Here is a 25,878-nt window from a genome sequence, read left to right as displayed (position 1 = left end):
CTGCTCTCCGTCGCCATAACAACCGCAGCGGTCTGAAGGCTGGGCACGGAACGCTGGAAAAGTGTTTGCCTTCCTCTGTGTGAGTGTACGTGCGTGTGTGTGTTTGTGTGCGCATATGAGCGTGTCTGTGTGTGTGCGTGTGTGCTTGTCTGCCCGTGTGTGTGTGTAAGTGCGTGCGTACAGTATGTGTGTGGGTGTCTGTGTGGGTGTGTGTATGTGTGTGCGTGTGTTTGTGTCCATTTGGATATGCACAAAAAGCAGCACAACCTTAAAACAAAGTGATGGCTGACTAATCTGAATTGTGATAAGAGAGGGAAACGGATGGGAAAACTCTGCCTGCTGGAGCCATGCTGGAACGCAGCCCTGACGCGCGGACCAATCGGGCGCTGCAGAAGGCAGCCCTTCACCAACCGGCGCGCTAATGAACGGGCCCCTCGTCGGAAATCAGACGGGAGGAGGCGCGGCTGGCCGCTAGCGCCTCACGGGCGCGCGGGTTTGGGCGGAGGCGGGAAACCGCCGTGGCTGGGGGGCCGAGGCTCGGCTCAGCTCAGCTCTGCCCCGACTGACGCCAGCTGCCTGCCGTTCCGCTCGCCGCAGCCAAAGCGCTCGCTGCCCCCTGGTGGCCGTACCCTGCCTGTGCGGCGCAGTCGCACAGTCGGGCAGCAACAGGCAGAATGCCTGGGGGGTTCACCTTGCAGCACAAACCCACACGCCCGGCCAAAGGCCAGTGTGCTCTTAAACTATTTAAAGAGACAGGCACCAATAACTATGAACACCATTAAAAACGAGAGAAGCAAAGAACGTATGGCTTACACACAGACTGTTCAGACACAATGACCGCATGGATTTACGCAGTACAATTTCTTACCTGCACCTGATGGAACCGAAGGTCACAGAACAACCAGCAGAGCAAACATGGAAAAGAAAAAGAGAAAGGTGATAATTAGTTACCATATCCCAGGAGTCAGGAAGGTCACACCGATATGCACAAAAAAACATGGATTATTCTCACAGCCTGCAAATTTGTCCCTGGAATTACGATATTACAACAGTGTGCAAGTCGCACAGGGACTCAAAGTACAATAATATTACATAAATAAGTAACAGCAGCATATCCTCAATAAAAGGTTAAAAATATGGCAGATATTCCAAGTGATAATGGCAAATAATGGCCATGGGGAGAAATGTTTTTAAAATATATCTGCTTATTCATATCAGCATATTTCAATATAACATGCACATCAAAACAAAAATGTGGAAAGCTAGGGGCTGGATGTAGTAGGCCTATATAAGGCGGACGCATTGCCAATAACTCATCTCACGACAGCCATTTTCTTCCCGTCAAAGTAAGTGGCAAACAAAGATGATGGATGATTACCAACTGACTGGAAGACACAGCAGCGGCAAATAAAAGCACGTCAATATCGGCATGGTGACTGAGGCATTGAAGAAACGGGCGTGGCCACATTGTCTCGTGAGCGACGCGAGTCTCTCTCGGGCTCTTGCTCGGCCGCTCTGGACGGGGAGCTGAAGCCACGTTGTTTGACTGATGCCTGGCCGATAAATTGAGAGCTGTGCTGGGCCAGTATCTCATCTGCGCGGTAGTTGACACCTGGAGATTATGCTCGACTCCTTCTGCCTCTGAGAGTCCGCTATTAAACAGGGAACGTTCAACTATGCCGAAGACAAGAGCTTATCTGGAACATTCCATTCAGAACACGTGCTTGTGAACGCAGCACTTAGAAAACCAGCTGCATCACAACTAGACCCGGACCCTTAACTTGTGAGCAGGAGTGCTGATCGAGGACAAGTTTTGCCTTTCAGACTGTAACGGATGAGGTTAGGCGATGGATATTGGATGCCTGACCCAAGACGAACGTCGAAGAGTCGCTCTACACATACGGGCCCTTGTCGCTGCGCGGTCTCACACGATTACGGTCACCACCACCAATCTCCCGCTGCGCCGAGCGACGGCACGGAGTTGGCAAGAGGGTCGGAAGAAATTAATCTCCCGATGCAAGACGTCGAGGATGAAAGGAACCAGGACCTGAGTGCGCCTACCTCCTCATCAGACGCGCTCGGAGTTACGAGACTGGGGAGTGAAGATTACAGTAATCTCTCCCCCTCTCCCAGCCCGGCCGCGTCGACTCCCCGCCCTTCAAATGCTGCTCCTAAGTAGCAATTTAGCCGTTTTTATCATGCCCCGCTTCTCATTGGGAGGAATGCCAGATAACATTTCTCAGGCGATAAATCGGATTTTCGGGGGGGGGGGGGGGTGCGTAGACGGGGGGGTCGCCACGATGGAATGCGTGTGAGAACTAGGGGGAGAAACGGAGCGGGGCGGTTTCAAAACCGCGTGTCACGCGACGTACGGCCAACCGAAGCATCTGACAATGGGCGTGTCATGAAGGAGGCTCAAAACTTATGAAGAGGACACCCAAAATCTACGCGTGCATTTTAGATTGGGAGAAACTAAACACTAGCAGTAGTGAGGTTTTGTGAAACCAAAAAAGGGTGGAACAACATGTTCCCACTTGCGGATTAGAACCAATCATCAAGTTCTGTTGCACAAAGCGCAAACCATTTGATTGGGTCGAGCGAGACAACGAAAGACGGCTGATTGTAGCTCAGAGAACCCTCCCCATCAGTAGTGCTCAGTTTCTCCATATCTGAAGCACAGACACAGATGTTAAAATCTCAGACAGAAGCAGATTGTTCGGTGTTTGAGCGAAAATGTGTGTGTGCCGGTGTGATGTAAGACACGCCCACCTGCCTTTCACTGCTCAGAGCGGAGAGCGGGAAGACTAACTCTGGGAGCGGAGAGGACCCAGCTCGAGAGCGGCGCATAGCTCTGTTGCCATGCCGACGGCTCGCCCGTCCGTCAGAGGAAAGGCGGAAGGCTCGGCTCTCAGCACGAGGAGTAAACACGGCTTCGGGCTACGGAGGGGCGGGGCACTCGTAAGGAAAGGCGCCGGACGATGGCGCGAGGATAGTTTCCGCCTGGTTCGGCATCGGTGCTCTGGGCACTTAACGCCCTCCCCCTCGACCCCCCCATGCCAGTCCACGAGCTCCCATAATTCACCTCGGGGCCGTGGCGTGGGCGCGAAGTGTCCCGGCCGCCGCAGCGCTGTCACATTAGGCTCCCGGACAGTAACCAGTCCCCCCCCCCCGGACTCCGCCTCTGGTTCTGGCACGGCTAGTCATCTCTGATACAAATCACAAGGGCTTATTTATGCTGATGACTCTGTTCTGTGGACACAGGGCTGTTGTGGTGAGCTTAATGGGGGCCCATTTTTTCATTAGTCCCTCCTTTCATCTCCCATACATTCATTTCTCTGCTTTATTACCCGCTAAAAGGTTGCCTTCAAAACAACTCATTAATAATGCTATTCTTTCATTTCCTTTCATTTTTTCCACCGGCGGAGGGAGCGTGGCGTGGCGGGGTGGACTTCCGTAGCGGCTGGGAGGGGGCGGAACCGCACACGGACAGGGGCGGGGTGGGGGGGGGGGTGGGGGGGGTGTTGTTATAGTACGAGTATGAGCAGTCAGTCCATCTCTCCCTCAGACGCACACACTCGCTCTCTCTCATTCACTCACACAAGCACGCAGGCATTGTCACACTCTCACACACACCCAGATTAACACACACACTCACACACTTTCACTCTCTCTCTCTCTCTCACTGTCTCACACTCACAGATTAATACAGTCACACACACACACACAATCTCGCTCTCTCTCACCATCTCAAACTCCAAGATTAACACACAGACACACACACACACACTCTCCCTTTCCCTCTGTCACGCGCACACGCACTGTAAGGGGCATCCCAGACAAAGGCAGCACACCCAGAGGCAAGCAAAATGCTCGAACGTCCCCACTAGGTTCAAAGAAATCGCACTCGCACACTGGTGGCTAATGGGTCCGACTGATCAATCAGCCGAGAAATGGAGCGTTCGTTCTTCAAAGTTTCCATTCAACTCTGCTGGTGACCAGGTAGTCAAGAGCGTGCGCTTTCAGAAGCGTGTGGCGCCTGTGCGTCACGCGTGAGGACACAATTTGCGCGATGACGCACGCGCTCGATCCGCGCCACAGACCAGCAGGAACACGCGCTCACTCGCGTGCACACCTGAACACTAATTCACTCGGCGCTAATCAGCACCCGCGAATAAACACGCGTGCGCTGTGAAGCGCACGTCACACTGCCCACGTGGACGCTCGCTGCCAAACGCGCCACCCAACACGCACGCGAGCGCACGCGTGCCGTGTGCAGAATGCGAACTGCCGGGTGCTCGTTTCCATCAGAGCGCTACTGAACGCTGCGTTAGGGCGCTCGACGCCGATCGCGCATTGGTCAACGCGTGGCGCCGAGGGACGGGGGCGGAGATCGCTTCTCGTAAAGACGGAGACGGCGGCAGTGGATCGATGTTCCTCGGGGGGGGGGGGGGGGGACACAGACACTTCCTGTAATTATCAGGCCACGGTCCCAGGCGTGGCTCCACAGGTAATTAAGCCGGAGGGGGAATCCGCTCGACCCTCGGTCCGAGACCTGGGAGCCGAATCGGCGCGTGGGACGACCCCGTGTTCGGCTGCGCGTGTCGCGCGACGGCGAAGGTCACTCGCGTTTGAGAGAGGGACTGCTCTCAGTCAGCTGTCAGACCTGTCGGAACAAGGCTTCCTCTTCTCGTTCCTCCGTGTTTATTTAAACACCCAGCCGGAACCGGACGGGCCTCAGGAGCTTTGGCTGTTTATCTCTTCCAGACGGCAAACGGAGGAAGTGCGTAATTACACAGTAATTACACTGAGGGCCAGCTATGACCTGAAGCCATTCAGTGCAGGATTTGATACCGTTATCAAGTGACTAAAACAGCCTGATCATCATATGTATAATACGGTATATTATTATAGTGTGGTGCCCCATAAGGACATCTCGCCACTCATTGGTCAGAAGAGTTCAGGCTTCTCCTTTAAATCAAAATATCTCCGGGGGATTCATTCCCTGTCGATAAAGCAATGGCACTCCTTTCTTCTTCTGGAACCAGTGTCTGTACAGTGCGACGCCAAACTTCCAGCGTCAATGGGCTGGAGTGAACAAAGATCTGACTGTATTCACCGAGGTCAACGAGCAAAGCGGAGGTTTACTTTGGAACACATTCAACTCTCATGCGGAGCAGGGCGCTGACGGAGAGAGAGAGAGAGAGAGAGAGAGGGGTCTGATGTGGGAAACGCACGTCCCAGCGTGGGGTTCCTGTGGTCCGGAGAGCCGTTTCCGTCCGCGGACCCGCGGGTGGACTTCGCGTGCCCGGCTCCGCCATCCCGTCAGCAAGGGCCGGCAGGAGAAATCCAATCCATTTCCACAATTAAAACTCTTTGAAGCTTTAATTAAGAATTACTGTTGGGGGCAGAAGCAATCTGATTTAATTTGGTTAAATGGGTCTCCTGCACTCAGGGGCAGGAGGAGTGATAAGAGCCTTTTCACAGGAACCGGATCGACCCGCACCGATCCGCTTTTCACAAAAAAAGGTCCACGCAAGTCGGCTGTGTTCTCTCTGATACTAGGCGTGTCTGAGGTAGTGCCCTCTAAACCCCAAAATGGCCAAAAGACATTGTTTTGACTGATCAATCAGGCGCCCACGATCTGCGCCTGCAGCCGACCGACTCGACTCGGTCTGAACGGCAGGTCCAAAAGCTTGGTCAGAGGACCTATGTATGACAATGCATGGAGGAAAGGCAGTGACACTGCACATCACATGCAGGTGAGTAAATCCAATGGAAAGGCAGTAATGGACAGTCTCACTATAGCCAGTCACACCACAGACAGATGCTGACCCATCTCACAGTAGTCAGCACCATACAGACAGAAACTTTGGTCAGTCTCAAATGCAGTTAGTCACACATTGATGAAGCACTGATCATCTTTACAATCAGAACAGGCTGATCACAGTCAGTACAGTCTGATTCTCCACACAGCCACTGCCGTTCCCCTACACCTGACACACAGCTGGACCATTAGCATTCCTAAGTGTTGAGATAAACCTTTCAGATGCACCTAAGCATACTGGGAAATATGCAACAGTGCTGAACTTTTGTGGGCTTAGGCACGTCATGCAAAAACAGCAGTCTTTTGATAATCAGTCACACCGAAGGCACAAAGTGTGCTGATGGTTTACGTGAGCGGTTATCAGGTTTAACGCTCGCTGGCCGATGTTTGAACAAGCGGACAGGAAGAGGGGGCACAGCTGAAGCAAATCAAGCAGGAGTTTGTTTTCACTCTGAGGCCGCGCTCGTGTCGGGCATGACACGCACGGGATGCTCGAAAACCCGGCTTCCTCCTCATTAATCTGCTCTGAGACAGGGCGTCTAATCACCGGCCCAATTGGGCTGACCTCTAACGAGAGGGGGAGGGGGAAAGGAGCTCCCGAAACAGAGGGGAGAGACACATCCAGAAAAACCAGTCTGCCGAAAAAAGGAGTAAACCTGCTACTACCAATATAGACGGTCGCCTCTCAGCCTAGTCACACGAGAGCGACAGCCCTGTGAACCAATCCTGGCACAGGAAATAATTACGTTGACAGCAAGCGAGCGGCTATCTGTGAACAGGGATGAGTTCGGCTCAATTTGATTGGACGGAGGATGGAGGTGGGCGGGAGGGGCCCGGAGAGCACGCGGCCCACGGGCTGAAGGACGGACAGAAAGGCTATTAATAGCCTGCTGAGTCACCAGGCTGCGGCCCACCAGCGCCTTCTCATAAAAAAATGTGCCGTTCTCTCGCAAGACTCGGCGATGTATAATTAATCACACGGAGGGAGTAGGAGGGAGGGTAGGGATCGGAGAGGAACTTGGGCGCGAGGAGCGTACCGCGGCACGGTGCGGCGGGTGGGTACTGAGGGGCGGGGGGAGGCCGCGGGTAATCGTCTGATCCGTGAGGCGACGGTGACACCGTTAGCCCTGACGAGGCTGCTCTTCCTCCCTCGCGGAGGAGTGCGAGGGGGAGAAGAGGCGTACGTGGCCCCGGTCGGGTTATAAATAGGCGTGGCACTGACGCGGGGCGGCGAGGGGGAACGCGTTCCATCGTCCGCATGACTCTCCCAAAATCGGTCCGCGGGCGCAGGACCGGGTCGGGTTCCCGGCAGTTCTGGGGCTCGATCCAAAATGCTCGCAAGCAACACAAACAAGTGCTCACCTGCGTCAGACTTGCTTCTGCTCCTGTCTGGACACTGCCCCTACGCTGAGGGCCACGGTGCGAGTGGGATGCATTAGCATGCTGTACCACACTTCATTTCAGTGCGAGCTAGTGCTAATGCTAACGCCTGCCTTCATCGAATAGGCCCTCTTGTTCGAGTGGCTGCAGGCCCAGATCAATATGGCTGAGCCACAGTGAAGTTACTCTAAGCGTAGTCCCTTGCTTAGAGTCGAGCAGCCTTACCTGCTAGGAAAGACACTTCAACCGTCAAGCACAGACACGCTAAACACACGCGTCTCTCTCTCTGCCTGTCCACATGCAAGATGAGACGACACACACCCGTGTGACCTCCCTTCGCAATCTCAAGCAGGCTGACCAGCCAGCGGAGCTGGCATTCCTTCCCATAACTGAAACACGAAAACAAGAGCATGAGCAGGCATTTCAACGGGTCGCCCTATAAGCACCTTTCCACCATCTAGTGGTGAGAGCAGGGTACTGCGGTTAACATTGGGGAAGCCGCTCAAATCTGCAGGCGAGTGAAGGAAACCACCATCTAAAGGGTGCCACAGAGCAATAAATAAGAGCCCACAGAGCTGCTGGGGCGAGACGTGGCGGACCTTATTACGAGAAGGTAGGGCAGCCCTACCAGGGGGCGGAGCTGGGTGAGACAGGCGAGAGATACCTCTCCATATCCAGCGTCTTTTTATAGGGTGCAACCCCAGGCTGACACTCGGTGCTGAAGGTGCAGCTTAAACGTATCTCCCCACCAGGGAGCTATAATGGATTGCCACACATTAAAATGTCACCCAATTCTCGCCATGAAAAAAAGGCCAGGGCGGAAAAATCAGCCTTTCGAGCAAAGAGCAAGGCCGCATATCAAACTATATGCTCTAGAAACAAAGAGGTGGAAGTGAGTTTCAGACAGAGCCATTTGAACCGAGCGGCCAGGAGTGTAAATCGCATTTATTTATACATCACATTTGGCAAAAAATCCTTTACAGCAGACCCCAGCCTAAAATACCCACACAAAAGGCAGACTGGGGGAGACAGTGCCAAGGAAAACCTCCCTAGGTAGAGCAATAGATAAAAAAGCCTGGGAGAAACGGGACACAACAGGCCAGCCCACCCTCCTCAGACTGGATCACTGACTCAAGGTTCGAGTTCGCAATTAACATAATCACTCAATTTTCTAAATTATTCAAAGCGGAGTGCCTCTCTCTCTCTCTCAGTCTATGAGCTGAGCAGTTCTGATGGGTAGAGTGCAGGACCTGGCCTTCCAGCTCTCTGGATCTCATGACCAGCTGACATGCCCTGCATCTGAAACGCCTGCCCCAGAAATGCCCGGCGCGTTCCGGCGGAGCCGGCGGGACCACACACGGAGAGGCTTCGGGTTTTATGCGCAGATTAAGCAAACCGTGCAGACAGCCGCATCAATTACAGCTATCTGTTCTCTGGCTGTCTCCTACGCTGATGGCCCAATTACACACGTCCGTGGGACAGGGTTAGTCATTGGGTGGGGGGAGTAAGTACCTGATATTTGGGAAGGGAGTCGGAGGTAGGGGTGGTGGGGAGGTGTGGAAACCAGATAACTTAACAGCTTGTATTTCAGGCCTGGACCCATGCCCAGAACATAAGGGGGGGGGGGGGGTGCTTACATAAATAATAAAAAAAAAATCAACTATTCAAAAAAAGAGAGTAAGGGAATGCCTTACACAACTGCATGCAAAGACCCATAAGCAGCATTGATCATTTTCACACTTCAAATACAGTATTTTAAACACTAACTGATAGGAAGCAAATTGTTACTAAGAAACTCCAGCAGGCAAAGAGTGTTTTTCAGTGGTAATGAACCAGTGGGCAGATTGACAGCCTAGTTTACAGTGTTGGCTGCTCGGAGAACCTCACTGAACTATGAAACAAATGCTAATGAGGATTACGGCGCTTGCTTTAGAGCAGGAGCTATGGAATAAACGCCATAGCTCCCAGTTTTAAAAAGCCTATCCCTTTCCTCGATTTGTCATTTTTGCTTTGACCGAGCCACACAACGACAAAACGGCAGCTAAACTGTTCCAGCACCAAACCACGACAGGGACCGCGACGGCAAAGTCGAAGGTGAGGTAACGAGCGAGCGCGTTCACGGGCGGACGGGAGAACCCGAGGTGCCACGTGGCGAAGCCCGAGACGCATTCCGCGGAAAAGCGAGGGCCCTTTACGAGGCCTGTCAACAGCGCGGAAAATGTCAGCACCTCCGCGCGGCCTCCCAGCAGGTGGGAGTCACTGCAGCCCCTCCCCTCGTCGCCCCTCCCCAACGCCCACAAGGCTGAGCATGCTCAGATCGCGCCACACGCACGCACTCAAGGCGCTTGAGGTTAGCATTTTTCACATGTGCAGAATCAGGCTCAATAACCACCAGTGTAACATTTCACACAGAAACTGAGAAGGTCCCCAGCAAGAACATGCGTGTTTACGTTTCACATGTTTATAACAAGCAAGGACTAGGGTTCAGCTGAGGGGCAGCAGTCGTTTGCTTTCAAAAGCAAAGCAAAAACAACTGGCTGATTATGTCTGATTGGGCCATGAATGCACCCTTTTTTTATCCAAGCTTTTACAAAAACGTTTTTTTTTTTTTTGCCAAATGTAAAAATTCAACTGAACGAATGGCTCCAAACCAAGCTGAAGAAGCTTAAAGTATCCGTCCCACTCGCCCGCCTCATTTCAGAGAGGCGGCCTGGCTGGGCTCTTGAGCGGCTGGCTGTCTGGCCGGCCAGCCAGTCTCTCTGCTGGGGAATGGAACAGGCTCAGAATAACTCCGGGCGAATGCCTTCCCTGGGTTATTTGGAGCCGAGGGAGGGAACAGGAATCCCACCTCTCCCAGGAGCTGGGCGGAGCGGGGCGGAGACCAGACGCGGGCGGGGCATGCCGACGGACAACAGCGCCGCTCCCCTCCATGAGAAAGACAAGGGGAAGGGGAAGGGATGGAGGCTCGGACCTGAAGCATCCCTCCCTTTATGGGCTCTTTACAGTGGGCAGCAATCGAGCTACATGTAGCGAGGGCGCCTCCTGGCCACTGGGTTGTACAGTTGAGGAGAGCAGTTTCCTGACTGAAGATATTAATAGAGGCTATAAGGGAGCTGAACTGTCGCCCATCCGAACAACAGCCAGGGCTCATCGTGGCCCACCCTGGGCTTTCTTTAAAAGGACACAGCGCAGCTGGCAGGGTGTACATTCGTACAACCTCCATAATTCAGAACTCTAACGTAAGCACATTACTGTTTTATAAAGCACAGTGACGTGAGAACATGCTTGATAACAAGAAAAGGCCATTAACCCATCTAAATTTCGACAAGAGAGTATGTAGCACCCCAAGGTGTGATACATAAATGAAAGCAGTGTGCATGCGTCACAGGTTCACAATATGTGAGGATTTACTTCACATACAGTGTAGAAGAATGTGCTATACCAAGGCCACAACCCTCAAAGCTGCTACTCGTTTCCTCGAGGACGAACCTTGTTTACGACATATTCGAGGTGCGCCGGAGGCCGCCGTGATGACTCAGGCGGTGCTTGGTGTGTGCCCGGTGACCAGATTACTGCTCTGTGGGAGAGGGCACAGGGTGTAAACACAATCGTCCGGCTGCTGGGACTGCAGCCTGGCCCCGTCAAGGACATGACTCACAGTTGGATAAATAGAATGGGACAGTCCGCTGACGAAGCGCGTCTTCATGTTTCAGCTGGAACTAAAGCTTAATCTTTCCCCGGGGCGCAATCAGGTAAGCCTAAGTATACGCACGTGGCGCATTCTCGACCGCGCGACCGCTGGGGCTCGAATGCCACCGGGCGGTTTGAGACGAGACCTCTCAGACCTCCTTCACAGTGCCAGTCTGCTGGGCGTGGGCGTGTAGATGCAGCCCTTGGCATTTGTGATGCCAGACTGGCACTGCCCCACAGGCAATGCAGGCTGCTTAACTAGCTAGGCTAATAATACCACCAGGGAAACCTGGAGAACAGCAAAACAAACAAAAACAAAAAGACCAAAGTATCCTAATCTACCCAGTATACCATCAGAACAGAATATGGTTGGAGTTAATCATCAGCTCTCAGGTACATGTGCAATAGGAGAACCTGTTCAGATCCATAAGGAAGTGAACATACCACTGAACAGAGCCATGAGATGACAGTAACTCTGAAGACAGTAACCTTTACATTACAGTACATTACAGTCACCACGCTGATGCCTTTGAGTGCGTCATACAGTAGTGATGAGCTACAATTACTGAGAATTACTGACCTACAGTTCTGTGGCTAATGGATCACTGAGAAACTCAACAGAATTATGCTTTTTGGAGATTTCGGATTCTGAGAGAAATAGCCCTTGGGTTCCTTGACTACTGCAGTCCCTCTGCTTTGCTTTACTGTTTTCTCCGGAGAGAAGCGTCGTTGTTTAAATACTCCAGGAAAACAAGGTGCCAGGGCTGCTCCTGAGTGAATCTATGGATAGCCATACCCACAAAACAAGGCGCATAATGCACCAAATGCATGGCACATCTTGATTGGTTATCCACAGATTACAAAACCCACAGGTGAGGCTATGTTATCAAATTGAAATAAGCAGCTTATCTGCACTGTAGTCACAGACAATAGGAGTCTTTTACAAGGTTTTAGAAATTCTCTAAAAACTGTAAAATATGGCTGAAGTCAAGCCAGAAGGGGTCCAGAAGCAGTCTAGGGCAATACAGAAAGGGTACAGAACAGGACTAAAGAAAGCAGACTATAAGAAAGGTCCAGAACTGGGCAGGAGGCAGACCACCAGGAGTCTAGAAGTGGGCTTGGCAGAAGGGGTCCAAAAGTATACCTGGGACAGCCTAAAGGAATAGCCTGAGACAGACATGGGAGAGGAGAGGCACAAACTATTGTGTGAACGCACGCACTACAGGTCCAAGACTCAAAGTGAACACAAAGATCAAGGTTAAATGTTGTACATTGGTGGATTAATAAACAAAATACAGAAGCCTACTTAAATAGCACAAGGCTGAATCCCCGCACACTTGATAGCCAGGCGAAAGGGAGTATTTCACAGTAAAAATAGTGCATTCACTTTTATCCAAACCTCCTGGAAATGGGCTTGAAGTGTAAGCTGAGAAGCTTGTTTGTGACATACGAGCGAAGGGGACACATGCTGACTCCCTGCAATTTGCCCCTGTTCCAGCCCTGGACTGGGCCAGGACTAAGGCCCTGCAGAATGCCCCAGGTCCCAGTGTCAAATCACCGTGCCACAGCACTTTCCAAACCCTTCGAGCGGCCACGTCGCCCCATCCGAAAGGCCCCAGAGCGGTATCGTCCTGCCCAAGTCCCCTACGGAGAGCTCAATATTCTTAGATCTCTGCTACCGCTCTCTACAAACAGCAGGAGGTACTCTTTATCAGCTGTCAAAAAAAAACACCCAAGAGTCAGACTGCTGAGCTCGATAGCCCCTACGTTTTCTCTTCCCAGATCTGGCGGGCTACAAGCTAAAGACACGAAGCGCAAGAGTGAGTCAGCGCTTTGCAGTCCAGGAGTACAGACCGGCTTGCAGGATTAGCCAGCTGCAGGAGCCAACACACCCTTTTGGAAGAAACTGAAGTTTCTGCGAGGGAAAAGTCATCTCCGGCATCCGTGTTCCGCACACTCGGCTTCGCAAGAAGGCTCATCGAGCGATTAATCTTCCCGGCGACAAATGGTGCTTTTCTGAATGCGGAGGACATTGCTGAGAGGGGCTGGGCCGGATCGCGTTACCAAACCGTATGGCCCCGGCACGGACCCAAACCTGGAGGACGTCTCAGGCGCAGGGTGAAGACAGTCCCTGCAGATAACCGTCTCCCACAACAGCTGGATCCCCCGCTCCGACCATGGGAACGGAGACGGCTTCTCTTTGGCACGTTTTCGCCGGAAATTCAATACAAGTCCAGGGCTATTTATAAAGCCAGGCTCCCAGCGAGCCGGCAGAAGCCGCATGTTTTCTGCGGATCTGAGGGATTTTAATGGCAGCAGTGGAATCTTTCCGTGAATAAAAAGAAAAAAGCATAATCCTTCTGGCGTAAAATATGTACAATTTTATGTATATACACACATATTCTAAGTACAATATTTGTAAGACGAACACTTTTCTCATTTAGAAAAATGCAGTCAGTGCTTTCACCTGAATGTTTCAACAAGAACAACAAAAAAGTAATTAGCCAACAGTACTCATTTAAAATGCCATTTGGCAAAAGGATATAGCAAAAAACAAAATGTGCTGTTAAGCATTCTGAACTGAACGCAGCCAATGAAAGCTCCAATAACGCGACGGCAATTGTTCCTCCGAGACGGGGAGAAATTCCATCTATTCCATTCACTGAGGCCACCTGCTGCTGCCAAGCCCTTGTGTGGCTCCAGCACTCACACAGAGCGGGCCAGGCCTCCATGTTGAAGGCCAGGGCTCCATGTTGTAGGCCAAGGCCCCATGCTGTAGGGCAGCGGCACAAATTTGGGCAACCCACAAAGAGCCTTGTTCCAAAGGCACAAATGAATAAGAACAAAGAAACATGGTTGTATTCTTAAATATTAATCCTGCCCGGGGGATGCTGGGTATTTTGGCAAGCGATGACATAAGAGCTTTATTTATCCATTTTTTTCAAGGAAAAGCGAAGGCGAGGTCCCCGATGTAGGGGAATTAAACATGAGCTTGAGAAGGGAGCTAGTCGGGCATTGCGATGCTGAACCGACCACCCAAATGTAATCCTAAAGGCAATTTTTGGGCAAAGTCAGACAAATTACATCTCAGAGCATGCTACAGCAAGGGCTAATCCAGCGTCTCCTTGTGAATGTATGCTTTAGAGTCTCTGCCCCAGCAACACACACACACACCACCCACACACAAAACCACAACCACATACTTATACAAATACATTAGCACACAGTACAACACCTATACCGCACTCAATACCAGACATCCACACGCACAAACACCCCTCCCACACACACACGCGCGCACACACACTGCAGCTTGGCAGCCTGGAGCATGTAAAGCCAGCAGGTACCTACGCTTCGGGTCAAAGGGCGCAGGTGAATAAGCAGGTCACAGGACAGGCCGCCATTAGCTCTCCTTCTGTCTAAGCCTCAGGGAGCCCAGGCATTCAAGGGATTAAATGATGGATGAATACCTTCCACCCTCAAGGACTGACTCTGGATCAATTTCAGCCCCATTATTTATAGTTACCCCCCCATTCTTGGAATGAAGATTAACACTAATCAAACTGATCCTGGATCAGGCATCTGGAGGCAGAATGTAAAATGAGCTCAGGCACACACAACAGGCACACAGTCAAAGAGGACTACACCAGAGAAATGGCAAATTAACAGATTACATTGCATTATTGGTTTGATATCACAAACAGTGACTTACACAGCTCTCATATTACACATACCTATTTACACAGGTGGGTACGGAGAAAAGCAATAACGGTTACACAGCTTGCTTAGTGGCACCTCACCTACGAAATGACCATGTTACAACCGTATCCTGAGACCTAGAGTAAAATTAGGTTGTACAGAGAAGGCAGAGGTCACGTAAAAGCAGGATTCCACATTTTTTTCCCGCAGAGACAGCCAAAATGCAGAAACAAAACTGCATTCTATAAACGCAGACGTTCCAAGGCCGTTTTTTTTAAACAACAAACGGAGACCCAGACTTGAACCACAGCAAGACGATTACTCCTCTTTCATTGAGCCAATTGTTTTATTTCTGCCTACGCCACTGTAGCTCGTGCAACATGAGTAAATGAAACATAAATCTCTCCTAGGGTTTTTTATTATCCTGTGTGGCAAAAATTCATTTTGATCAGAATGCCAAAATATTAGCTTACTTCACCCCGCTTTTGTTGGAAGTGTCATAATAAAATTATGAACGACATACATTTGTTTTGTGCAATTATGGCGAGTTGGCATATTTATGGCAAAAATAGTCATCTTTATCACACTGCAAGGGAATTAGTGTAACGCGCAGATTCTGAAAAGCCCTGCGTGCCAAAGACACAGCATTCCATGGGCTGGCGTGACCACTGGAAGAGTTTCACGAAGAACACTTCATCACGCACCGGAATCACTGCAGAGATCAGAGAGGGCGGGGCAAAGCAGGCCTGCTGTCACTCACAGCCCCGACTCCCAGACTCCCCTGCTCTGGAGCAACGACTCGCACGCTGACGTTTACAAGACCCTACTGCTCCTGCCGCACTAGATTCCACCAGACCCCAACAACACACTGATGTTCGCAAGGCCCCGTCTCTGCAGCAAGGTGCACACCACCATAAAAGGGATCATACCGCATCAGACGCGCTACACTCAACTACAGGATCGTGGAGAAGGGTCAAGCTTCCTCACACACAAGGCCCTTTGAGAGGCGTTTGTAGATTTCACCTTAGCTTAAAAGGCCATACCCCTAAATACCCCCAGCCACAGCGCAGAACACCCCAGGGACATGACCGTTTGCACTCCATTAACAGCCCTGCGGCGTTGAAACCAGGCAATCTTACAACTGTCGCAGGAATAAACACCCACAATGCATTTCAACGCCCCGCCGCCAACAAATCTGCATTCTCGAGAAAAGCGGGGAAACAGCTGTCATTCGAAACGCCAATCGAGACTCTGGGAAAGGACTACCTGTGACGGGCAGGATCCTGTAAATTGACCAAAGGCCAAGGCCTTCGCTGATGTTATAACATTGCAGCAATATTATCAGAACGTTTTGTGGTAGTTGGCCCGCTGCCCGGCACCGCCCCCTAAATCACCGTGTCAGGGTCAGAGACTTGCGTACCCCATCTTCGCACAGGGCACTGAACCAAGGTTATTTTGGACGGAGTTTGATCGGAGGACGGGCGCTCTCTCGCTCGGTCCTGACACCCTGCGAGATGAGAACCAGGATTTGCTAGCTTTCCCCCCCATTTATTTCCCACTCCATTATTCTCCGCGCCGCCTCCGCCGCCGTCGATTGGAAGTTTTCCTTTCTGTGCGATCAGGCAGGGTGATTGCTGTGGCATTTCTTAGTGAGTTATGCCCTACCGGCGTTGGCAGCCCCCACAGACCGACCCATTGTCCGGGCCCGCTGCAACATGAATCTGGGCACCTAAGGAAAATGGGAGAATAGAGGCTACTGTGCTGTAAAATGAATTGTCACGGGTGACCTTTGCGGGAGTCAAGGTTCCAGACCCCGCCCCAGTCTAACCCGGTGTTAGAGCACGTGTGTGAACATCTCTCGAAACGCAGCTCGCAAATAAAGCCTTCTTTGCTTTCCGGCCTCAATACATGTCTCTCTCATGTACCAAAACATAGGCCTACCTGCGTAGGCATGCAGCACTGCTGTGTTTCTGTATTTAGAGGCTGGCTTTAGCTGAACGTGTCAAGCTCGCCTGACTGGTAGAACCGTTATACGGTCTATGGGTAGAACTGACAGGAGGCAATTCCGCACAGGCACAAGCGTAAATCCAAAAATCGCTTCGGCCCCGACAGTGCAGACCTACGGCCAAATAAAAAGAAGGGGAAAATGTACACGCAAGCATAATTTGGGAAAGTATGCCTCTGGCGTGGATTACATCACTAATGGTCTGGAAAACCCATCAGATCGATAGGCTTCCATCAATGGAATGGCCCTTCGATATAAGCCATTTGGTAATGAAGCCATTCAGAGCAAGCCTACAGTCATAATCACTCACAAAGGGAGAACAATTCAAAATTCCACTTCACTGGTAAAGGTCTTTCTGTGAACCCCTGCCAAAACGGCTAGCAAATGCCGTTAGCCGGAATTTATAACAATTACCTGTTTCGGCTAGGCAGGCACTTTTCTGAATGATGTCTTTTTGAAAATAAATTTAAAAAACCCATGGAAGTCCCAATCCATAAATTCATGTAAAATGATGGGAATGCAATTAACTGTCTCACATACGACATAACACACATTGGTGGACAGGGACTCTACCACCCTACGTACCTACTGGCACCTCACCACGCTCAGGCCTGAAGTGATTTCACCGATAAAAGTGACTGTGTAACGACAGAAGAGGACCATCTGATTGAGAGGACAGGAAGAGGAGCTCCAATTACACCTGGCAGAAGCTCAACGAGAAGTGGAAACCGGGGAACCCCCTGATGGGCTTCCATAAGTGTGCAATTTTTTCCCTCTTCTGCTGTGGTGCACTGCAGCACTAAATAAGGCCTCAATTACTGCAGCACGAGCGGTGGCTGCGTTTTGCTTTTTAAAAAAAGGAACGGTACTCTGGGGTTTCCCCTTACGCATCTCTGCAACACAGCAAAACTCTCTTATTCTCCTCCACCCCTTCGCCTACCCTATTAAATGGCTTAATTTAGGTCCGGGTACAAATAAGCCATGCGGGGCAGTTGTCGAGGTGTAATATTGCATTGCCCTCCTATGCGAAGCTCGATGCAAAGAGGCCCCAGACTGGTTAAATACAGATAAGCTCTGTAGGGTACCATCTAAGTGGGCAACAGCTGGCTTTCATTCGAATCGATACTCCGTGCCTGCTATAAATAGGCGTGTCGCTGCCAGTCTTTTTAAGGTCAGCTGCGATGCGGCGGCGGTCGGCGGGGAGGCGCCGGGCGCGCGTCGTCCGGCGGAACGCGACCGCGGACGCTCCGGACACGCGTCGCGGCCATCGGCGAGGGCGAGACCGAGCCCGGGTCTTCAGGCATAGGCCGATATTAACCAGCGCTGGCACCACGATATCACCGCCACTGGCAGCGCCAAAGAACGCATTACAGATCACACAGCAAACTTTTTACCAAATGGGAAGAAACAGTGCAATTCCGAACACTAGAGAGCGGACTAAAGCGTGTGGGTGCCCCTAATCGAGCGCAAGTCTACGGAGCTTCTTCTGAACGTTTCCCCCGAATAACTTCAAGCTGTTCCAACCTCTTAACCGAACTGCAGTTTTATTTCACTCCATTCCACTGATCTGCCGATGATTCCAAAGCCATTTCACGTGATGAACGCTCACTTTAAAGAGATTACTGTTGGGACCTTAATTACTGTGACCCATTTATAGAATAGCCATTTGGGAAATTGTTATGGAGCATAAATAAGACGTTAAAACATGCGTGGCACAGTCAAGTACACATTAAATGGATAAATACCAAACGGTTAAGAAGCAGTAATCAACCTCATAAAAAGAAGAATGTTATGAACAAACTACTGTAGATAGCCGGTCCTATGCTCCACAGGTATATTTAGCCAAAGCAAAACATTGTGCTTCAAAAGTACCTTTTATAAAAAGGAATTAAAGTCAAAATGCACTGCCCTTGAAAAAAATGAGTAGTTGCAACAGGAAATGGCCTTGTTGCTAAGATATATAATTAAACTTTCCAGATAGAAAGAAAACTCTTTATTTCAGAGACAAAAGGCCTCTCGGAAAGATACAGTCTCTTGACCTTATCTGTATACACAATGAAACCAAAGTTAGGACCAATCAGAACAGGTCACATGCAGCAAGCTATGAAAGCAAGTGGACAACAGCGGGGAGATATCGGAGGGGCGAGTGTTTGCGATCATCTTCAAAACAGGCGTTCACGTCATAGAGGTCAGTGCTATTTTAGTTACCACCCTCTGCGTCAGTTTACTTTCAACAAAAACACGTCCGTAAAACCTTTTCCCATTTCAGCCCAGCAGGAAAATCAGCAGGAGAAACAAAGGAATCCACCATAGGACTCTTTTCTACTTGCTTTACAGGAAGCGAACAAACCCCCAAAACCCTTAAAACATAAGACCGGCCTCAGACATTACATTTATTTGGCAGACGCTTTTATCCAAAGCGACGTACAATAAGCGCAAACCGAAGGTCATTGGAACAACTACAAAACGCAGGTCCGATAACGCATAATACTCATTATGTAGCAGTTATTCACAGCCAAGAATAGGCTAGATCAGAGAGTAATGTTATGTCAAACTAGGAGGCATGACAACCAGCTACAACATCATACTGCACGTTACAACACCTTACATTATACTGTCCGTACAGCAAAGTAAAAACGACGACGACAAGCTATTAAAGTGACCGCGGTCGCAGAACGCTCGATTGGCCGACAGAAAGGGGTTCGGGAGGAGCGGCGGGGCGGGCTGGGCGCGGGACGACCTCTGGCATTTGAGGCGGGCGGTAAGCGTCCCCCGCCGCCGGGGCTCGCTCACTCACCCTGCGGCGGCAGAAGGGCAGCCCCTGGGCGATGATGTTGATGCTGAAGATTCTGAGCACTTTCTGTGGGGGCGGGGCCTCCTTGCCCGCCTCGGCGGCGCGGGCCGGCGCGGGGTCGGGTTCCGGGCTCCGGCCCCGGCCCGCGGGGGCCTTCTCCTTCTCCGCGGGGGCCTTGGGCATCTTCCTCCGGGGGCTGGCCGTGGCAAAGCCGGGGATGGGGCAATGCCGCAGCATCGCCAGCGCGGGCTAGTGGCTCATGTCCCGGGAGAGGCAGCCGGAGCCGGGGTGGGGGGCGGGCAGGCTGCGCGGGTACGGTGCGGTACGGCGCGGGGGAACACCGCCGCGGGCGCTGGGCGCTGGAGTCTTTTTCTGGAACCTCAGGCGAACCGTGCAGAGGGGGCTTCGCTGCTTCGACTGTCCAAACCAGAGCTGGGGCGGCAGACCGACACTTCCCTTTAAAGAGTCCCGGAGAGCGACGTCACACGGCGCCCCCCGCCTGCCAGGTGGAGCAGCTGCTCCCCCCCCCACCCCTTCCCTCCACCAGCTGCTCCGGAATCCACACCCCGCACCCAAACCCCCCCCCTCCCCGGCCACGGGAGGAATGTGACCCCCGGGGCTGACACCAGAGATGTCCCTGACACAGCTTCCTGTCCCACAGACTGCCTCCACGGTCCACACCTCCCTATCGTATTCCATTGTTCCCACAGGGGGCTCGTACCTGTGCCGACGCTAGCGTGTGAAAACTCGGCTAAAGCAGCCCGAACTCCGCCTGAGCGCGTGTCACCCACGTCATTCTTTTGATTGATGGCCGGCCTCGAAACGACGTGTGCGGGAGCTCCATCTTTGCTGCATTCAGGTCACCTTGACTACACCTTGGAGCGGCCCAGAGATGTAGCCTAGCTTAGGTCGCCCCTCATGCAGCCGCTTGACTGCAGACCGGTTTCAGAACGCATGAGGCTGCCACTTCTGCATCCTTTATCCGTTTCTGGGTGGATTCTTTTTGTTGTTATGTTCACCCCTACTTCCCCCGGGACAGTGCATGGTCTGTGTGCTATATGCTGACAACAGTCGTTCTTAAAATAGTTAACCTGTGGTGACAGAACATGAGCGCACTCTTACTGCAGGGTAAGCATAGAGACACTACTCCACGCATGCACACCTTATGAATTCCTATCAAACCCAATAGTAATTTCAGAGCACCGCAAATTCAATATCCATAACCAGAAGAGTACTTCAGAGGAGCATTTTAATTTCCGAGGCTCTGAATCAGAAGGAATTGAAATTAATAAGTGAACTGCCCCTGGATGAATCTCTGTCGTTTCCAATTTCAGGTCCTGAGGAATCACCGAGGACTGCACTGAACCAGTCACAGCACAGAGAACAGCCCGTCCCACACAATGCACACAGCACTCTGAGAAGAGAACGAGTGAATTCTGTGGCATGAAGCGTGAAGGTTTTCTCCAATCCTCGCTTCCCAAAATACGCAAAATGTTTTTATGTCAAAACATCCGTAGGTAAAGCAACTAGTGCTGCATGCAAGTACAGACGTTTTCATTTAGACTGCTATGAATGCTTATGGAAAACGTAGAATACACCGTGAGTTATTTCCTGCATGCTGCATCGTGACCCAACTCAACCCTTTCCAAGCCCCAAAATCTGGGAGGCACTGCCCAAAGCACCTATTAGGGCACAGAGAAACCTCAAAGGAAGCCTCCTGAAAAAAAAACCGTCACTTTCCAAGGGATTCACAAAGACTTGCTGGAATTACGATGGAAGTTCTTCGCCCTCGTTACCCTACTCTACCACGTTCACAAAACATCTGCCAAAAAGCATTGTGCGTCTCACAAATCACTTGAACTGTAAGTTTATTTTTGCCTGCAAGTCCTGCGGTGCTCTGAATAATTTAGAAGTCACAAAATTGTAGTTTGTCGGCGCATGAATTTCTCGTTTGAGAGAGCACACAACGGCTTCTCCTTTAACCGCAAGCGCCTCGGTGCTCGTGTATTCTCGAAGACCAGAGGCAAAAACCGCCAAAGACTGCAGGAAGTAGGAAGCCGTCAAGAGTTTCCCAGAAATTCTGAGACGGCTGCTTTTGCTATAAACATTTAGTGAATCCACAACTGCGTTAATTCGCATTTTAGGTGATTTTGCTTCTCTTTACTTTTAACTCAATTCAGCGTGAAGCCGTGTGTCATGCATGCATTGCATTGAGTCCCTGCGTGTTAACACGATCAGGCGAACATAATCTGCAGGAATGGCAACAATCTGAGGGATGTAACCCAGGGTCCTGCGGAATGCGACGCAAAGCCTTGTGCTGGAAGGAATCCCTGATCCCGCATGCCACGCAGGTTTCATGGAGCATCCACGCTCCTGCAGCCGCGCGACTTCAAAAATCAAACATCTAGGGGAGATTGAGGTTAGAGTGTTTTCAGGCGAAGCAGGACACCTGTGCTGAGAAGTTAGCAGTACCGTTTTCGGACGCTTTCGGGCTCTGAGAGCAAAACGGCAGTGAAATACAGTCCGAACGGCAGGGCCGCCGAGGTGGCCGACAGGGAGAACGGCGTACTCGAACGCACCGTACGAATGCAGAACCTTGTTGAGCACGGCGCACACAGGAAACACCGCAGCCAACACTTTCTCTCCCCGCATTCTCGAGATTAAGGTCACGAGGGTGCCATTCCGCAAGGTTGAAGGTCCGACTGGGGCGACGCAAAGGGGTGGGACCCCAAATCCCTGTGCCAGTCATTCAATCATCGTACTCACCAGGCACTCTCAACTGGGAACAACACATTGGCTGAAACCAAAAACAAAAACCCTCATCTCGGCAATGCACGGGCAGACTCCAGTTACCCCAGCTGTGTCCGGATCCTGGGGCTGAGCTGTGCTGGTGCAGGGGGGTTGGGGGGGGGGGCTGCGGGGCAGCTGCAATATGCCGGGGACCCCTCTATCACCGACTGCAGTCGGCAGGCACCCAAAAAACGCTGACTCGCTTAACACCTCAGTGCTTCCGGATGATTCTATCCAGAGTACAGCAGGTGTAGGCTAGCTCTTGAGATAGTAGAGAAAAATAAGGGCATAGGGGCAAAAGGACATCCTCTGTATATGCACTGATGATCGTAGATTGTAGAGCACATCTTGATGTTCAATGACCCAAATCACCACCAAACACTAATTGCACCTATGAAACAAAACGCTCATTGTTCAACAGACCATTTTGTTTCAGGATTTTCAAAAGGTCAGGGATTCAAATCTAGAGGATTTATTGCCCATGTCAGCTCCTGGATGCAGTGAAGTAAACAAGTAAACATCACATCCCTTTGCAACTCCGTAAGGATTGGAAGAGACCACTCAAAACCAGGCACACATAAAAACGTGCTCTACCCCCAAACCCGACAGGGATGATCTACTACACGTGCGTACTGTGCTGCATTTGCGTCGCCGTGGCGACACAGGTCGAAGAGCGGCGCGCGCCCCGCCTCGCACCTGGTGACATTAACCGAGCCCGCCCGGCCCGCCCCTGACACGGTTTCGCACGGGCACAAAGCGAAGGGGGGCGGCGCCGCGTGACACGGCGTGATGGATCGCCCCGGGGCTTCGCCGCTCAGCGTCGGGACCACACAGGCGGCCTCGCTCCGTCTGCGCTTCCTCCGCGCCGCCGCTCACACCTCTCCCAACGAGTGAATGATGGCCTCTTTTTCTTCTCCCCTCCGACAGGCCTGTACAACGCCTAACCCTTCGCCGCTGCTCTGAAAGCATGCGTCTGTGTACCCTTTGCTAAGAGCGCTCTTGACAGACGAGCTATCCGACACGCTAACCAAACCACGGTACAGCTCGGCGGACTTGTGGGGGCTAGCCCTTGTGTACATTAGCGTTCTTCTACTGCTACTTTTCTGTACACAATAACAAACGCCCTGCATTCCTAACAGGATAAGTGAAAACTAATTTCAGACGAATGACAAGTCCGAGGCATTCGTTAGCTCCTCCCCCCGCAAGTCGCTGAAAGGTTTCTCGGTTTCGGCGAAGACCGCTCCAGAAACAGGCCCTCGTTTCGAAAGTGACGGGAAAAGGGACCAAGCAGAGCGAACGGAGGAGCCAAGAGAAATAACTCTGTGCAATCTGTGCAGCCCGCTGCAATTTGCATAATGGAAAGTTTGCTCTGGCTGGCTGGCCGGCTCGGGGAGACGGCCCCAAAATAAAGCCGAGCTCCAGTTGGAGCGGTAATTGTCCTAATGCACTCGGAGGCAAAGCGGCCTTTGCCAGGCGATGGCGGGAACGCGCTGCGCCAACCTAATCCCCCGCCGGAGCGCTCCAAAGCCAGACTGTTTGTGTGCATGAAGAAAGGAGCCCGCGATGGACCGCGAGGCACAGAATTCATCTGCGAGACTCGGGGGGGGGGGGGGGGGGGGGGAATCCGCTCGCTAATTTTAAGTGGTGGAACAATGGGCGAGGAGGAGGGTGAATGATCCTCACTTCATTACTTTATCGGATTGGTCTTTGGATGCAGGCTTGGTTTCTGTGCGTGTACATGAGTGTGTGTGTGTGTTAAACACAGGTGTGTATATATTTAAACATGCATGTGTCCGCCTGTATGCGATTGCTCATCTTTCTTATAAACAGGAGTGTGTCTGTACATGCACGTGTGTGTCTCTGTGTGTGTGTGTGTGTGTGTGAGTGATATTTGGCATTTTCCAGCTGAAAATGAATACATTAAGCCTGAAGGCTTGTGAAGGTTTTACCATTGAACCACTGTACAGGTGCACTTAACAGCACTGAGTGAGGGAGTGCTGGGGACCAGGGTGGGCACTGCCGTGACGTCCTGTGAGCTGCATTAATCTGACCCGCCAAAACCCAGAATGCCCCTCTGCATCCCCGTCAAAGAAGTCGGGAGCAGACAGCGTATTGAGTCAATTAGTCGGGACCCGCGGTGCATGGGCAATGGATGATTAATTCATGAGCAGGGGACACAGCCCCTGCTTCGGAAACAGAGACGCTGCGGCAGCGGCGGCGGCACCTGTCACCCCGGGGCCACGGTGGTGGGCCACCGGCACCCTCTAGTGGTCGCTCTCGGGAACAAACACAGAAAAGTCCTGTTTTGTAGTGCTCCGTCTTCTCAGCCCTGAACGCTGGCTGCAAACGCGGCTGTTTCCTCGGCATAGCTGTCGTTTCGAAGTGAGAGAAAAGGAGTGCTACTCTGCTGCTGTCTCCCCACCTACATGCGCCACCTGTTGGACAGATGAGTCCAGGCATCTACTAAGCGTTGGGGAGTCTCTGGGAGTCTCCAGGGCCAGCTCATGGTCCACTCTTGCTCAGCATCCCCACTAAACCAACAGCAGGATGCTCTGACATCACGTGTCTGAACGAATCATAAATCAGCTCACGGGACCAGCGTCTCACCTTTTCAAACTGCTCCACCCCTTTTAAGCGGACAGTCACACACCAGCGTGACACCCCTGGGTGTGGAGATGTGGCAGTTCCAGGTTTTGCACCGTTGGTTGCCACATGGAGAGAGAAAGAGATCGATCCACACCAACTAAATAAACACCTTCACGGGTTCAGGGCAAAAACTAAAACTGAAACAACAAACTAAAAGAACAAAGACAAAAAAAAGTAAAACCCAGTGACAGCTTTTCAGCTCGCTGCTGGTCTCAGCAGGCCAACTTTTCAGCTGACCGGGTTCTTTCTCAGTCTTGCGGTGCTCTGACAAACAAAGCTCAAAGACTCGCTCTCTCGGTGTGTGCTCCCGGACCTGACCCCGAACCGTGGAGGGGAACACGCCTTCGAGCACGGGCGTGCTGATCAGTTACCACGACGCAGGTGTGTGTGCGCTCTCGACAAGACCAATCCGCTTCGGGCGGACCGAATGCAGCACGAACGAAAGGGCACGGTACTGTCCATAGGGGACGAACACCGTCACGACCAAGCAGCCCCCATCCACTGCCAGCTAAAGCACACTGGCACGTCTGCCCGGAAACACACTCAAAGTTTACGACGGAAAGAGGGGGAGGAGCTGTGAGCGAGGAAGCGACGGGGATTGGCTGCGGTGAGTTCAGAACAGAACACCAGCGTCCTCGGCTCCGCCCGCTCGCGGAAACGGGGCCCGGCTCAAGGTCGCCATCTGGTGGTCAGCATCCCCCGCAGCGCCTCACAGCAGCAGGGGACTGCAGCGATTGGGGAGTGATTAACGGCAGGCCTGGAGCGCCCCGCTCGTTAGGAGAAACTAACAGGGAAATAATTAGCTCCTAATTTAATGAGGTGGCCGCTCCAATCCAAACTCATTTGCTTGGGGGGAAAAAAACCCATATACAAATTAATAAAAAGGCCAGTCCTCCCCCACCTTCCTATCCATGTATTAAAACTACTCAATGACCACTGTGATTATAATGAATTAAGGGTTTGGGAAAAGTGCTATGTCACTGATCAACTGCTAAACAAACATTGACACACAGTTAACTTGTACTACAATGCGATTCCACTCATTTATCC

General features: G+C 51.7%; 1 protein-coding gene across 1 annotated transcript in view; it reads right to left on the bottom strand.

The window, feature by feature from the left end:
* Positions 1-10,567: 10,567 nt before the first annotated feature.
* The window catches only part of LOC135254803 (cilia- and flagella-associated protein 251-like), an 82,832-nt gene continuing 67,521 nt past the window's right edge, over positions 10,568-25,878 (bottom strand). The window contains exon 4 of the mRNA XM_064335317.1: positions 10,568-10,781. Within this exon, the coding sequence (XP_064191387.1) occupies positions 10,740-10,781 (42 nt within the window). The 3' untranslated portion in view covers positions 10,568-10,739. The remainder of the gene's footprint in view (positions 10,782-25,878) is intronic.

Source organism: Anguilla rostrata, chromosome 5 (genome assembly GCF_018555375.3).
Source record: "Anguilla rostrata isolate EN2019 chromosome 5, ASM1855537v3, whole genome shotgun sequence".
Lineage (NCBI taxonomy): Eukaryota > Metazoa > Chordata > Actinopteri > Anguilliformes > Anguillidae > Anguilla > Anguilla rostrata.
The sequence above is the reverse complement of the archived record's forward strand: the minus strand, read 5'-3'. Positions and strand labels throughout refer to the sequence as shown.